The sequence below is a fragment of the Pygocentrus nattereri genome, chromosome 2 (assembly GCF_015220715.1).
Source record: "Pygocentrus nattereri isolate fPygNat1 chromosome 2, fPygNat1.pri, whole genome shotgun sequence".
Lineage (NCBI taxonomy): Eukaryota > Metazoa > Chordata > Actinopteri > Characiformes > Serrasalmidae > Pygocentrus > Pygocentrus nattereri.
The window spans coordinates 40,847,764-40,862,455 of NC_051212.1; the positions used below are offsets into that span (position 1 = coordinate 40,847,764).

The following is a 14,692-nucleotide window of genomic DNA, read 5'->3' on the forward strand; positions in this document are numbered from 1 at the left end:
GTCGGTTGCTCTGCTAATTATGAGGGGCCGGTCTAAACCAAAAATGCCAGGGCCGATTTTTTTGTCCCAGTCCAGCCCTGAGGCTAGGTGTAATCCTACACATGTATCTTATATATGACTGACTTTAACTTACATTTATAAAGATTTATCACAACAAGTGTTAGTTGTCATAAAGGCTGGTTCTGTCAAGTTCAAAGCTGACATAATGAACACACCAATGTACAGATTTATGTCAGCATCGGGTTACAACATTTCACTTTCTGTGTGAAATAACAGCATGTTATGACAACTGATGTTGTCATCTTTTTCACAGTTCTTCTATTCCTAATAGTGTCCATTTCACATGCAGTTCTTAAAACACATCATAGAACTCATGGGACATTTTAATGTTGGCTGTTGAGTCACTTTCTAGGGTTAGCAGATCGTGGCACATTTTTTTTAACCCAGGTAATTCCAGAAGACTGCAAATAAATTGTTGACAAAAGCAGCCTTTGTAACAATGAATGCTTCTTGGAGCCTTTATAAATCTTTATGTAGGTTTGTTTGTTGTCATGAAAGACTAATGGAGGTTGCCATGTGGCTTTATGAATACTGCCCTTCAGTAAAGCATTACCCAAAAGGCTAATATATTATGTAATTATGAGAGTAAGAAACTGAAGTATCATACAAGTGTATGGAGTGTTTGAGGTTAATCCCTGTCCTGGGTTATTATTCATTAACCATAAGTTTTTCTTAATTTTTATTACTTTGTAACAGAAGATGGGACTGGATGGCGGGACATAGCCATTTAAGCAGTTAATGTGATACTGATTTCCTTTTTATCTAACTTGGCTGGGGGATGGAGGAGGAGGAAGTGGGTGTTCGGCATGCTTGGTGTAAAAGTTGGGGACACAAATCAAAGAAAGCCAGTTCTCCGCCTCGTCGAGCGGAGGTCCAGAGCGGTACTCATGCCACTCATCACTCAACATGTCAGGAGGGGATCCACTATCCTAAGTGATGAGTGGCGTGCCTACCGACAGACTCTACCTCAGCTTGGCTACAGGCATTACACGGTCAATCACAGCGTATCATATGTGAATGCTCAGACAGGAGCTCAAGCTGAGGTAGAGTCTGTCGGTAGGCACGCCACTCATCACCATATAGAGAGGGCCTGGAGAACATACAAGGAAACAGTTTGGAGGCTTAGGTAACCGGACAGAAGAGCTGTTGAAGAATCATTTGACTGTAATTGAATGGTATGAATGGTTTGCAAAAAAGCATCATAATGGGCCTCTAGGACAGCTAATTCATGATCTTGGGAAACTCCATGAAAGAGATGCCACATTAAACTTAACCAGACTTTAAGTCCTATTCATTTAGCAGGCAACCTGTAAAGACTATACATGCATTTTTGCATTGTAATGTTCATGCAGGACAAGTTACAATATAGTTATGGTTGAAGGAATTTCAAATGTGTCAATTTTTTTTAATGAATTAGCACTACAAATTGTCATGTCATGTTTGTCAAAAGTAAATACCCCTTTTAAATGTTTAGCAAATAGCTATAACAAAACTTTAATTCAAATTTGTTTATTATATGGAATAAAAATTCAAACAACTCACTTGTTCTCTTTTGATAAATTGTATTTTATGGTTGAATAAAAGGAAGAATTTGTGTGCCAGCTCATGTTTAATACTAGCAATAGTATTGACTAAACAGCCTGATTAAATTTCTGTACATTGTTTTTTGTCTTAACTTTAGATTAGGGGCTGCAAAATGTTTTATAAATGTTGACCAATTAATGTATAAATGACTTAACAGAAGGACTTTAGTTTGTAAATGACTTATAGGCATTTTTAGATATTTATATATATGGAATAGATAATTTATATGTAATGAACAGGCAATTTATAAAACATGAGTAAGAAAGTCACTACTGTTTGTTAATGTTTAACAAATCACTTGTAGGCCCAAAAATGTTTAATAAATCTTACTGTGGTTCACAAGAGGCACGTTGAATTAGTAGATTTTTCATTTTTAATTGAATGTTTTTTTTTTGCTTGTTTGTCCATCATTCTTTATGTATAAATTGCATTTATTGCCTATAGCAAAGGACCTATGGAGAGAAAAGTGAGAGTCTAAAGATAACCCTGAGCTAAGATACTAAAGTCGGTGTTGATTCTTAGTTCTAGAGACAAGCAGTACAGGGGTGAGGTTTTGCAGAAGCACTAGATTACAGTTCATTTAAATGCTTCACAGAGAGATGGAGATTCAGTCGCCTTTTGAAGATGGTGAGAAATTCTGCTGTTCAGTGGAAGTTTGTTCCACCACATGGGCTCCAATAGAAGAGTCTTGATGTTTGTCATTTATGTGCCGTGGGTTAAGCTGGGCTGTACTTGAAGCTTAAATTGCTCTACGTCATCAGGTAGGAAGGAGCTGGTCCATTTTTTGGCTTTGCAGGCTGGTGCCAGAGTTTAAATCTGATGTGAACAGTTGCTGGACACCAGTGAAAAGAATGCAGCAGTGGGGTGATTAAAGTAAACCTTTTGACCATGAAAGGTGACCATCCTAGAGAGAAAGGATCAAATCGTCCAGATGATGTAGTGGAGAAACCTGCAGGACAGGTTTGAAGTTACTGTAAACAGTCATCAACAACACCAGGTTGTTACACATACATATTCCAGGGAATAAGGAGTTCTCCATAGAGATGTGATGACAGTTCTACATGTTATTATATATGGGCCATTATAAAACCCTGATATCTTGTAAAGAGGACACATTGTAAACTGTATTGTCCAAATGCCACCTCTGCCATTAATCTATAAAACAATGAAGAACAACTCTTAAATACTTGATTAGTTCATGATTAATAGATCATAAAGTAGAAGTTTATAGATGTTTCATTTTGAAAGGTTTTTTGGCTAAAGAACACCTAAACTTTAACGTTTGCAAATATACTACTAACATATGAATTTTTATTGTAGTATGTACATAACTGATGAATAACTGCTGAATTTCTGAGCTATTCCTCATTTGTTAATCATGAAGTAAGAGCTTATAGGTGTCTTATAAAGTGCTGTTAATATATGAATTTATGATTTAAAGCTCTAACTACATCATTAGTTCATGATTAGTTAATTATGAACTAAAAGCACATAAATGAACGTTATTATAAAGTGTTACCATTGCATTCTGTTTTTTTAATTCCAATTTGCAGTGTCCCCACCTTTTTGGACAAAAATATTTTTTTTTTAATTTTTTTATTAATGCTTGTGATTCAGCTTTTCTGTATGCTTTGATCTTCCACAAAGACAGAAAGCTCAGTTAAGCCCCACAGCAGGAGTTTCCTGTTGTAGTTTCTCATAACTGCACTCACTTCAGAGAGATTCACACTAACACACAGATCAGCATTAGAGCACTGAGAGCTTAAACATACTACTGACTCCATCTGATCATATTCACAATGAAAAGAAACTTCCTCATCATTCTCATCATCACATCAGGTACTCACTGTGAAGATGTGCTCAGAAATATTTAGATAATGACAATTTGCTAAATTTTTAAATATTATTTTAGTTTTCTTTTTCTTTCAGGTGTGTTGGGTGCTGATCAAATTGGACCATCAGAAGATCAGAAGACTGATGTTTTTATTAAAGAGGGAGAATCTGTTACATTAAAATGCTCTTTTGAGACAAGTAATCAACACATTATGCTGTGTAACACAGTTGGGAGAGCAGAGAATCCCAGATGACTCTGTCCCCCGCAACTTCCTCCAGCTCATTCCTGGGGACCCCAAGCCACTCCCAGGCCAACTTGGAGACATAATCCCTTCAGCGGGTCCTAGGACAACCCTGGGGTCTTGTCCCGGTAGGCCGTGCCTGGAACACCCCATCCAGGCATCCAGGGGGCATCCGGATCAGATGCCCGAACCACCTCAGCTGGCTCCTCTCAATGCGGAGGAGTAGCGGCTCTACTCTGAGCTCCTCCCGGATGACCGAGCTCCTCACTCTATCGCACAGCGTGTAGAAAGTTAAATAAGTATAAGAAAGCTCATTTCTGCCGCTTGTATCCTAGGCCCCTGCAGCAGAAACTAGCTCTTGGTACATTCCACAGGTGAACAGGTTAATTGGAAACAGGTGAGTGTCATGATTGGGTATAAAGTAAGCATCCCTGAAAGGCTCAGTCATTCACAAGCAAGGATGGGACAAGGTTCACCACTTTGTGAACAACTGCATGACCAAACAGTCCAACAGATTAAGAACAATGTTTCTCAACGTGCAATTGCAAGGAATTTAGGGATTTCATCATCTACAGTTCATAATATCATCAAAAGATTCAGAGAATCTGGAGAAATCTCTGCAAGAAAGCGGCAAGGCAGAAAACCAACACTGAATGCCTGTGACCTTCCATCCCTCAGGCTGCACTGCACTAAAAATCCACAGCATTCTGTAAAGGATATTACCACATGGGCTCAGGAACACTTATTCTTATTCTTATGATACTTGTTTGATCCCACAACTGGGGAAATTCCACCTCCGCATTTAACCCATCCGTGAAGTGAAACACCACATACACACTAGTGAACACACACGCTAGGGGGCAGTGAGCACACTTGCCCGGAGCGGTGGGCAGCCCTATCCACGGTGCCCGGGGAGCAGTTGGGGGTTAGGTGTCTTGCTCAAGGACACCTCAGTCATGGACTGTTGGCCTTGGGGATCGAACCGGCAACCTTCCTGTCACAGGGCCAGATCCCTAACCTCCAGCCCACGACTGCCCCTAGAAATCTTCAGTTCACTTCAGAAAACCATTGTCAGTGAACACAGTTCGTCGCTCCACCTACAAGTGCAAGTTAAAAATCTGCCATGCAAAGTGAAAGCCGTTTATCAACAGCACCCAGAAACACCGGCTTCTCTGGTCCTGAGCTCATCTGAGATGGACTGATGCAAAGTGGAAAAGTGTCCTGTGGTCTGACAAGTCCACGTTTCACATTGTTTTTGGAAATCATGGACATTGTGTCCTCTGGGAGGACAAAAAGGAAAAGGACTGTCCGGATTGTTTTCAGCGCAAAGTTCAAAAGCCAGCATCTCTGACCTCTGACGGTATGGGGGAGTGTTAGTGCCCATGGCATGGGTAACTTGAACATCTGTGAAAGCACCATTAATGCTGAAAGATACATACAGGATGGAAAAGAATTCCACCTACAAAGCTTCAACAATTAGTGTCCTCAGTTCCCAAACGCTTACTGAGTGTTGTTAAAAGGAAAGTTGATGTAACACAGTGGTAAACATGCCCCTGTCCCAACTTCTTTGGAACGTGTTGCAGGCATCAAATTCAAAATGAGTGAATATTTGCAAAAATATCTTGTCTTTGTAGTGTATTCAATTGAATATAGGTTGAAAAGGATTTGCAAATCATCATATTCTGTTTTTATTTATGTTTTACACAATGTCCCAAATTCATTGGAATTGGGGTTGTAAAAAAAAACTTTATAAGCTAGAATACGGGCAGAATATGTTTGGAAAATTGCCCAGATTTATTTTGTAGAATGTTTTATAGACTAAAGACAGATACAGCCTCATTTTTTAACTCTTAAAAAGATAATCTTTGGTTTAATGAACAACGTACAGACAAATTAGTACAAACTGCATATGTGTACATATTTCTATATTGTGGTCTATTTACACAAAGTTAGGTTAGTTCCATCATTTAGGTAGACGTACGTGCTCCCAAATTTTTACACTGCCGCACTGATGTTGAACCGTGTGCTTGCATTGGGTCGGTATGACCAACAGGTCAAAAGAAGCTCAGAACAAAGTGACCGCTGTGCCCTGATTGGTGCTTTTGCTTTGTGCTTATTTTGTTTTGACATGTTACGTTTTTATACACAAAAACCAAAAGGAACAACAGATTTCTCAAAATGTAGTGGAGTAAAATAAGATATTTGGCTTTGAAATGTAGTGGAGTGAAAGTAAAAAGTTGCCCAAAATGGAAATAATTAAGAAAAGTACAGATACAGGAAAAAACTACTTAAGTACAGTAACAAATTACATTTACTTGGTTACTGTCCACCACTGATAAAGTAATATACTGTAATTATCTATTTACACTAATTAGTTGATACAAGGGGCTTTAGAATATAAATATCTATTTTTACAAATACAAATACTAGGAATTCTGGATATTTATTTGAACATCATTCTAAGTGTTGTACAGCTTTCTTAGTCATTATTTGTCACTTGTGGCTCTGTTTATCATTCAAGACGCATCTAAAATGTCTTCATTTTATACATTTTCTCACAAATGACTTGAAAGCCCAATAAATTGATAGAGTAATAGTATCATAATACAATAACGCTATAGATGTATCTTCAAAAACACACACATTATTACAAGTATGATTCCAACATTTCGCTTAAATAAAAGTCATAAATTAAAGTAAAATCTATAATTTCTGAGAAGCAACATGTTTATACTGTTCCGTCAATAACGATAGAAATGTTAAAATCTTTCAGGTTTGCTGTTCATATTGACAAACTGCACTCTACTGTTGTTGTGACTTAATATATAAAACAATTGTTAAATTCTGGTGGTGGTGTTTTGTGTGGAAACATGAATACTTATAATTAAACAGAAGAACTGCTTCTGCTACTGAAGAAACACAGAAACCAAACATGCTTAATGATATTTTATTTTATAAGATAAATGTTGAAATGTGTTAATATAACAATTAAAATGAATATTAAATCATTTTAATATCTTGTAACAGATGCCTTTGTCTCAGTGGTTCATAACTACACTGATCCCTCTCAACTTCCCGTCTGTTTCTTTTTTTTTGAGAATATGCTAAATAAAAATCTAAATAATCTTTATGGTAACATACTGTTAATGGTGCTATTTAGAAAAATCACATTCTTTTTTCAGAGAAAATATCAGCACATACAGAGGACAGCAGAAAAGCACATCTCACTGAAGGATGATGTTACTGTTTCCTGCACTTACAGAGCCACAGAAGATAAATTTTAATTAAATGTTCCTATAATGAACTGTATTCTGTCTGTTTACCGGTCAATCTACATCCCAACCCTCACCTATAGTCATGAGCTGTGGGTAATGACTGAAAGTATGAGATTGCGAATACAAGCGGCGGAAATGAGCTTTCTTCGTCGGGTGGTGGGCTACACGTTATGTAATAGAGGAGCCGCTACTCCTCCACATTGAGAGGAGCCAGCTGAGGTGGCTCGGGCATCTGATCCGGATGCCCCCTGGACGCCTCGCAGTGGGGGTGTTCCAGGCACCCCATGAACAAGACCCCGGGGTCGTCCTAGGACCCGCTGGAGGGATTATATCTCCAAGTTGGCCTGGGAGCAGCTTGGGGTCCCCGGGAATGAGCTGGAGGAAGTTGCAGGGGACAGAGTCATCTGGGATTCTCTGCTCTCCCAACTGCTACCGTGACCCTATCTGGACTAGCGGTCAACGATGATGATGATGATGATGATGATATTCCTATAATGAAGAAATAGTAAATGTACAGCATAGTCTACATTTGAGTTAGAATGACAACTGACCCTTACTCAGCATTATATCTGATTAAATGGGACTCTACAGAAACATTCTGATGAACAGTCTCAGCCACAGTGAGGGTGGAGCCCTGAACCTCAGTGGAGAACTTCCCAAACCCCATTTAGCTTTGACTTTCAGAAACATCATCATGCTACACTTTTCATTATGCCTCATAGGACTTGTTTTAGGTGAATTTGTCTTGATTTTTTTCTTTCTTTCTTTCTTTTCTTCATTTATTTAATATTCAATGATTTACAAACATATGAGAACATGCTAGCCTATTTTGTATTGAAGATGGCTAATTCATGATGGAACCCAGCTGGAATGTTATGATTTGGAGAACTCCTACAGCCTTTTTATTCGACTTTCTGCCTTTTCCCTCAGGAGAAACATCCACACAAAAAACTGAGCAACATGCAGCAGAAGGAGAACATTTGAAGGAGATCATTTGACCCTCTCCTGCAAGTTCAGCACATCCAATTCTAATAAGTGATATCGACTGTATCTCAGATCTACTCCAGAGTTTCTCATTTATATCTATACATTTCAAAATAAAACAGCATCTGCCTGTCCTCATCTGTCTGTAAAAGTTGACAATAAGCATGTAGATCTGTTGATCACCTGTACTGCAGTATCAGACTCAGCACTCTACTACTGTGCCCTGCAGCCCACAATGACAGAAAACAGTTCATTCAGGTATACTAGGTGAGGGAAAGCACAGAAATGTGCATACTTTGGGGTTCCCAGAACTGGAACTGGAATTTAGGACCCTAGGAAAAAGATGTTGCACTGTTCTTACCACTGATTAACTCATTTCAGTGATAGTGTACAATAAACCATTGTCTTTTGTGAGGCACTGTGTATCAACATGTGAGTTAAAAGAGCACTGTATATAAAGAAGATCTTGTGACAATAAAATCTCTTATTAACACATGAATTCCTGACAAAGTTGATGTTGAAGAAAGCCTTTATTATCTCGATCTTCATTCATTACTACATGCATTCGTCACAGTAATTTAATCTTTAATCTTGTGGTTGTTAATATATGACATGCTCATTTGTTCCTGACTCATTAATTTCTGATTAATTATTCATACAAGTAGATCACCAGTATGAACAATACAGGTAGTACCCTTACTATCAAGTGTTACCTTTCTTTCTTCTGACAGTGAACACTTACTGAGCACTTTATTAGGTACACCACCTTGGATCTACACTCTTTACCCATGTAGTCCATCTGTTTTACAGCAAAGTTATTGTTATTCTCATTATACATGCACTTCAATTGTCATGTTTGCATTTAATAATAAAATAAATTAAAAATAAAAATGTTGTTTGCATTATATTTAGTTGACTTAGGTTTTAGAGAAGAACCTCAACATTATTTACTTCTGTTAAGTTACCGTGAGAGGTTGGACAAAAACTACATTATAATAATAATTCAAAACATTTTTAGACTCTAGAATACTTTGTGTCATATGGAATAAAAATATGTTCTAAAATATAATATTAATAATACGTTCCCCTTTTTGAGCTAAGTCAGAATGAAAAATGAAGAAGCAGAAAACGTACATTATTTATAAACTGCACCAACAGGGGGAGATATTTCAACATCTATCAGGGGAAAATATTTCAACATTTATCATGCTTCCAGCCTTAGAAATACTCCTCCATCCTTCAAAAAAAAAAAAAAAAAGTACTGTACCTCAGTGAAGAACAACCCTAACGGCAGACAGGCAGAGAGCAGCTTGCATGGTTTGCTGTTGACAGATGAACGCATGATGAACTGCTTTACCAGGACACATTTTCTGAGAAATACTTCTTGCATGTTGCTTAGGTAATGAATAATCTCCATCAATAAAGTACTGCTTTACTGTTCATGTCAGATACTGCAGTTTTAGAAAAACTAACATGTTTTAATATCTTCACAGAATGTCAAGGAAAGGATACAGTTTTCCAGCCAAGAAGACAGCAGTGGGCATCTGAAAGAGAAACAGTGGCTTTAGATTGTGAATACAACACCACAAGCTTAGATCCAACTTTGCTGTGGTACCAACAGAAAGATCACCACTCTCTAAAATACATTTTACTGACAAATTCATATGGAGCTGGAGATACAGCAGCAGAGTTCAGAGAGAGATTTCACTCCAAACTCAATTCCAGCACAAGAACAGCTCCACTGATGATCCAGAAGCTGAGTGTGAGTGACTCTGCTGTGTATTACTGCGCTCTGCAGCCCACAGTGACTACATAACACTCACAACTCCAACAAAAACCTACTCAGCTCAGCTAAGCTCACTCTGATGACATTCATGTAATATGTACAGCTGCAGAGTGTGTGGAACTCTCCAACAGAGAATACATTGTTTTTGTTTATAGTATCAAACATTAAATTGTCCTTCCATTACCTAAATATGTAACTACTATTCATGTTTAATATAAGAAGCAAACTTCTTTAAAGACCTCAGCATGAGTAAGCGTGAATATTTGTGAAATGGTGTTCACCAGCAACTTTCAAGGTGAGTCCAAGCATCTTGGAGCTTTTGACTCTCTCCACAGTTTAACCATGGATGTACAGCGGAGTGTGATGACCATAATTGTTTTGATGCCTCTTAGACGAAGGGTTTCAAGAATTTCAAAGGACATGAAAAAAAGACTTTGATTCTATAATACACATCTGCATATGCATCGTATTCTGATTGTAACTGTATCACTCAATTTGAAGTAAGAAAAAATATACACATATATTGTACTGTTGTATGCAGTTTATATGAAGTGTAATCCAAACCCATGAGGACCTGCTGATCTCCTCTGCTAGAATAAATTCCCATCAGTCTATTGCAACCCTATAACCCAAAAAATGTATATTTGAATTTCCCTCAGTCTGAGCTCAGTCTTTTACAGTCTGTCTTCAGTGGTGTCACTGGTGAGATCATGCTCTAGGATTGGCTGCTGTGATGCTACAAGGTGAAAAATACAATCCTAAAAATAAAGCTGCCAAAAAGAGTTGTTGTGTCATAGAACAACCTTTTAAATTTAATTAGAAAAAAACTTCAATTATTAGTTCTATATAGAAACATTCTGGTAAAGATGTGGGAATGTGAAGAACATTTTTAAAGATTAAAGAACCTCCACATGACTTAAGGTTCTAGCCAAGCTTTTAAACTGGTATAGGACATTTACAGCAGTGTTATTGTGCTTGGAGAAAAAAAAAACTTGATCCTGGCAAAGCATCAGTTATCCACTGAGAAGATACAAACAATATTCTTCATAATTTGTATATACTTTTATAACTGTCATCAGCATTGAGCACAGAGGGACAGGAGCTAGTTATTGTTACAATTGTGGCAACAACCCCAATCTATGGTTTCACAAATGCATTAGAAAAAATGTATTAAGTTTTCACCATTTTCTGGGCTTCTGTGTTTTAACATTAAAATATATCCGACTTCAATAGAAATTCATCTTACATTTAATCTCAGAAGTATATATTTGCACTGTGGTGACTAGTTCATGATATAAGCATTCTGAAAACCTAGGTATTTTTTCACAGCTCTTGAAAGAAAAATCACAAACCTTCTTTAACTGAATAGAGGGTATTAACTGCTGCATTACTGGTCACCTTTGCTTCTGATAGGTCAGGTTGTATTGGTCCTGGACAGTATCTGGTGTTTCAGATTGTTTCTGTCGTGCTCATGACATCAGTGAAAATGAACAGCCAATGATCTGTTCTGCTCGCTAACCAATCAGCACTCAGTAGCAGTAATGTTCGCGTATTGCTGCCCAAAACCCTTTTACTATAGACAAAAAGAAAAATACAGGTAAGTTTTATTTGCTTTTCTAGTGAAATACGTCCTTTTACTTTCTTAAATTAAAGGAAAGTTCAGGGTGAGTGATTTTAACTTTTTGTTTTTAGATGTTTAACATTCACCCTGTTCACTGAGGACCTGTTCACGGCACCCTCTGGTGTTTTGCAGTCCTTTTTTTTCATGTAAATGGGGGAAATAAGAAGAGGCAAGGCTCCTCATATACCGGCTCTGGTGCAGCAGCAGTACACCCAGGTTGCACCCTGCTATTACAGCATATTGTGAATACATACTCAGCATGTGGTACACAGTTTATTTAAAGTGAAGCTCAAACTGAGAAGGATCTGCTGATCTCCTCTGCTACAGAATCAGACTCAAATGACTGATCAGACTGATTCACTTCAGAAAAAGTTAGAAAGTTTTAATGCTTTTCTGACTTCAGAACAAGCTTGCACAAGAAAAGGTCCTCTGCTTTAACCTCAGGCCCGAGCTGAGTTTCTTACAGGTTATCTTTAGTGCTGGTACTGGTTGTGTCGCAATTGACTGCTTTATTAATCAGTGTTTACAAGGTGAACAATTCATTTACAGCGCCAATAATTAACTCATGTTTATGGAATTTAAAAAAAATAAATAAACTGCAGGATCAGATGGTTGTAACAGACTCCGGAAAGCAGAGTAAGAGTGTAAGATGAGTTCTTCAGTCAGGGGGAGGAGCTGAGTGTGTGAAGAGAGTAGAGATGATCAGCACACTGCCATGCTGACACATTGAGGAGCTTAAACTCAGTGTTTGTTCTTTTCTCAGTCAGTGCAGATCACCATGATCATTTTCACTGTACTTCTGCTCTCAGCTCTTAAAGGTAAACTTTTAGAGATTTTGAAAAGTAGACAGAGTACTACAAAAGAAAACATTCTTAAAGCTTTTATTTAGTTAGATCTGAATTGTTTTGTGTATAAGTGGTTAATCATTAACACAATTGCTTTAAAAATTGTAGGTAACAGAGCTGAAGACGTCATCACTCCAGACAGAGATGTTGTTTTTGCTGTTGAAGGTCAAAAAGTTACACTTTCCTGTAACTACAATGGAACTGAATATGGTCTTCACTGGTATCGACAGTATTCAGGTTCACCTCCACAGTTCCTTATATTGGAATATTCAGGGAATCCTATTACTGCTACACCTCCAGTTCCTGGAATATCAATTGAACATGCAAAAAAACTGAAGAACGTGGATCTGATAATCTCCTCTGCTGCAGTATCAGACTCTGCACTCTACTACTGTGCCATGAGGCCCACAGTGAGAGGAAACCCAGCTACACTGTACAAAAACCCCTTACTGTAGCAAAAGCTAAAACTGACAATGGCTCATTATTTTAACAAACTTTAGAAGCTGAACAATGAAGGCTCAGAATGATAATGTGAGCTGATATTTTAGCGATGATAAATTATGTGGAAACAGCAGATTTGTGCAGAAGTTGAAACATGATATACTGTGAAAAGGACACAAATGAATAGTAATATCTCCTCTGAAAATGCATATATAGTATGAATATTCAAACTTAAAACTACAATGTGTCTGATTTATTTTTGTTTCATTATACAGTCCATATCATTGTGACATTGACATTGTACAGTCAAGAATCCTTGTACATGATTCTTAATTCTCTACATATTCCATCCACCTTTAGGACCTCCAGCGGGTCCTAGGGCGGCCCCGGGGTCTTGTCCCGGTAGGCCGTGCCTGGAACACCCCCACCGGGAGGCGTCCAGGGGGCATCCGGATCAGATGCCCGAACCACCTCAACTGGCTCCTCTCAATGCGGAGGAGTAGCGGCTCTACTCTGAGCTCCTTCCGGATGACCGAGCTTCTCACTCTATCGCAGAGCGTGTAGCCCGCCACCCAACGAAGAAAGCTCATTTCCGCAACTTGTATTCGTGATCTCGTTCTTTCGGTCATTACCCACAGCTTATGACCATAGGTGAGGGTTGGGATGTAGATCGACCGGTAAACAGAGAGCTTCGCCTTTTGGCTCAACTCCCTCTTCACCAATACAGTCTGGTACAGTGACCGCATTACTACGATCCCTCTTCCCGTCACTCGTGAACAAGACCCCAAGATACTTAAACTCCTCCACCTGGGGCAGGTCCTTTCCCCTTACCTGGAGTGGGCATGCCATCCTTTTCCGGGCCAAGACCATGGACTCAGACTTGGAGGTGCTGATCCGCATACCAACCGCTTCACACTCAGCTGCAAACCGCTCCAGCGAGCGTTGGAGGCATCCATGTGATTCCGCCAAAAGAACAACATCATCTGCAAATAGCAGAGACGCCACCCTCCGGCCTCCACACATAATGCCCTCCTGACCCCGGCTACGCCCGGACACTCTGTCCATGAATATCACGAACAAGAGTGGAGACAGAGCACAACCCTGGCGAAGTCCAACGCTAACCCTGAAAGAGTCTGACTTAATGCCGAGTATACGGACACAGCTCTCACTCTAGGAGTACAGAGATTGGATAGCCCGGAGTAGTAGCCCCGGCACCCCATACTCCCAGAGGACCTCCCACAAGATATCTCGAGGAACACGGTCATAAGCCTTCTACAAGTCCACAAAACACATGTAGACTGGGTTGGCAAACTCCCATGCCCCCTCAACAATCTGTGAGAGGGTGAAAAGCTGATCCATTGTTCCACAGCCAGGACGGAATCCACATTGTTCCTCCTCAATCTGAGGTTCAACTATCGGTCGGAGTCTCCTTTCCAGCACCTTTGCATAGACTTTCCCAGGGAGGCTGAGCAGTGTGATACCCCGATAAATGGCACACACCCTCCGGTCCCCCTTTTTAAAAATAGGGACCACCACCCCAGTCTGCCAGTCCAAGGGTACTGTTCCCGAAGTCCATGCAATATTGCAAAGGCGTGTTAGCCATGGCAGCCCCACAATATCCAGAGCCTTAAGCATTTCTGGATGAATCTCATCCACCCCCGGTGCCTTACCACTGAGGAGCTTACCAACTACCTCAGTGATCTCCACCAGGGAAATGGAACTTGACACCCCAGAAGCCTCTGGCCCTGACTCCCGTGAGGGAGGCACGTCTCCCAGATTAAGAAGTTCCTCAAAGTGCTCCTTCCACCGACCGACAATATCCTCATTTGAAGTCAGAGTTTCTCCACCCTTGCCGAATACAGCTTGGGCGCAGCCACCCCGACCCCTCCTGAGTCGCCGGACAGTTGTCCAGAACCTCTTTGAGGCCGAACGAAAGTCTTTTTCCAATGCCTCACCAAACTCCTCCCATGCCCTGGATTTTGCTTCTGCCACAGTTGCAGCTGCCACCTTTTTTGCCTGTC

General features: G+C 39.6%; 1 gene segment (V, D, J or C); it reads left to right on the forward strand.

Moving 5' to 3' along the window:
- The first annotated feature begins 12,124 nt into the window (after positions 1-12,124).
- Positions 12,125-12,914, forward strand: LOC108414700. The segment is given in 2 exon segments: positions 12,125-12,203; positions 12,339-12,914. Coding segments are annotated over 2 exon segments (387 nt in total).
- Positions 12,915-14,692: the final 1,778 nt, after the last annotated feature.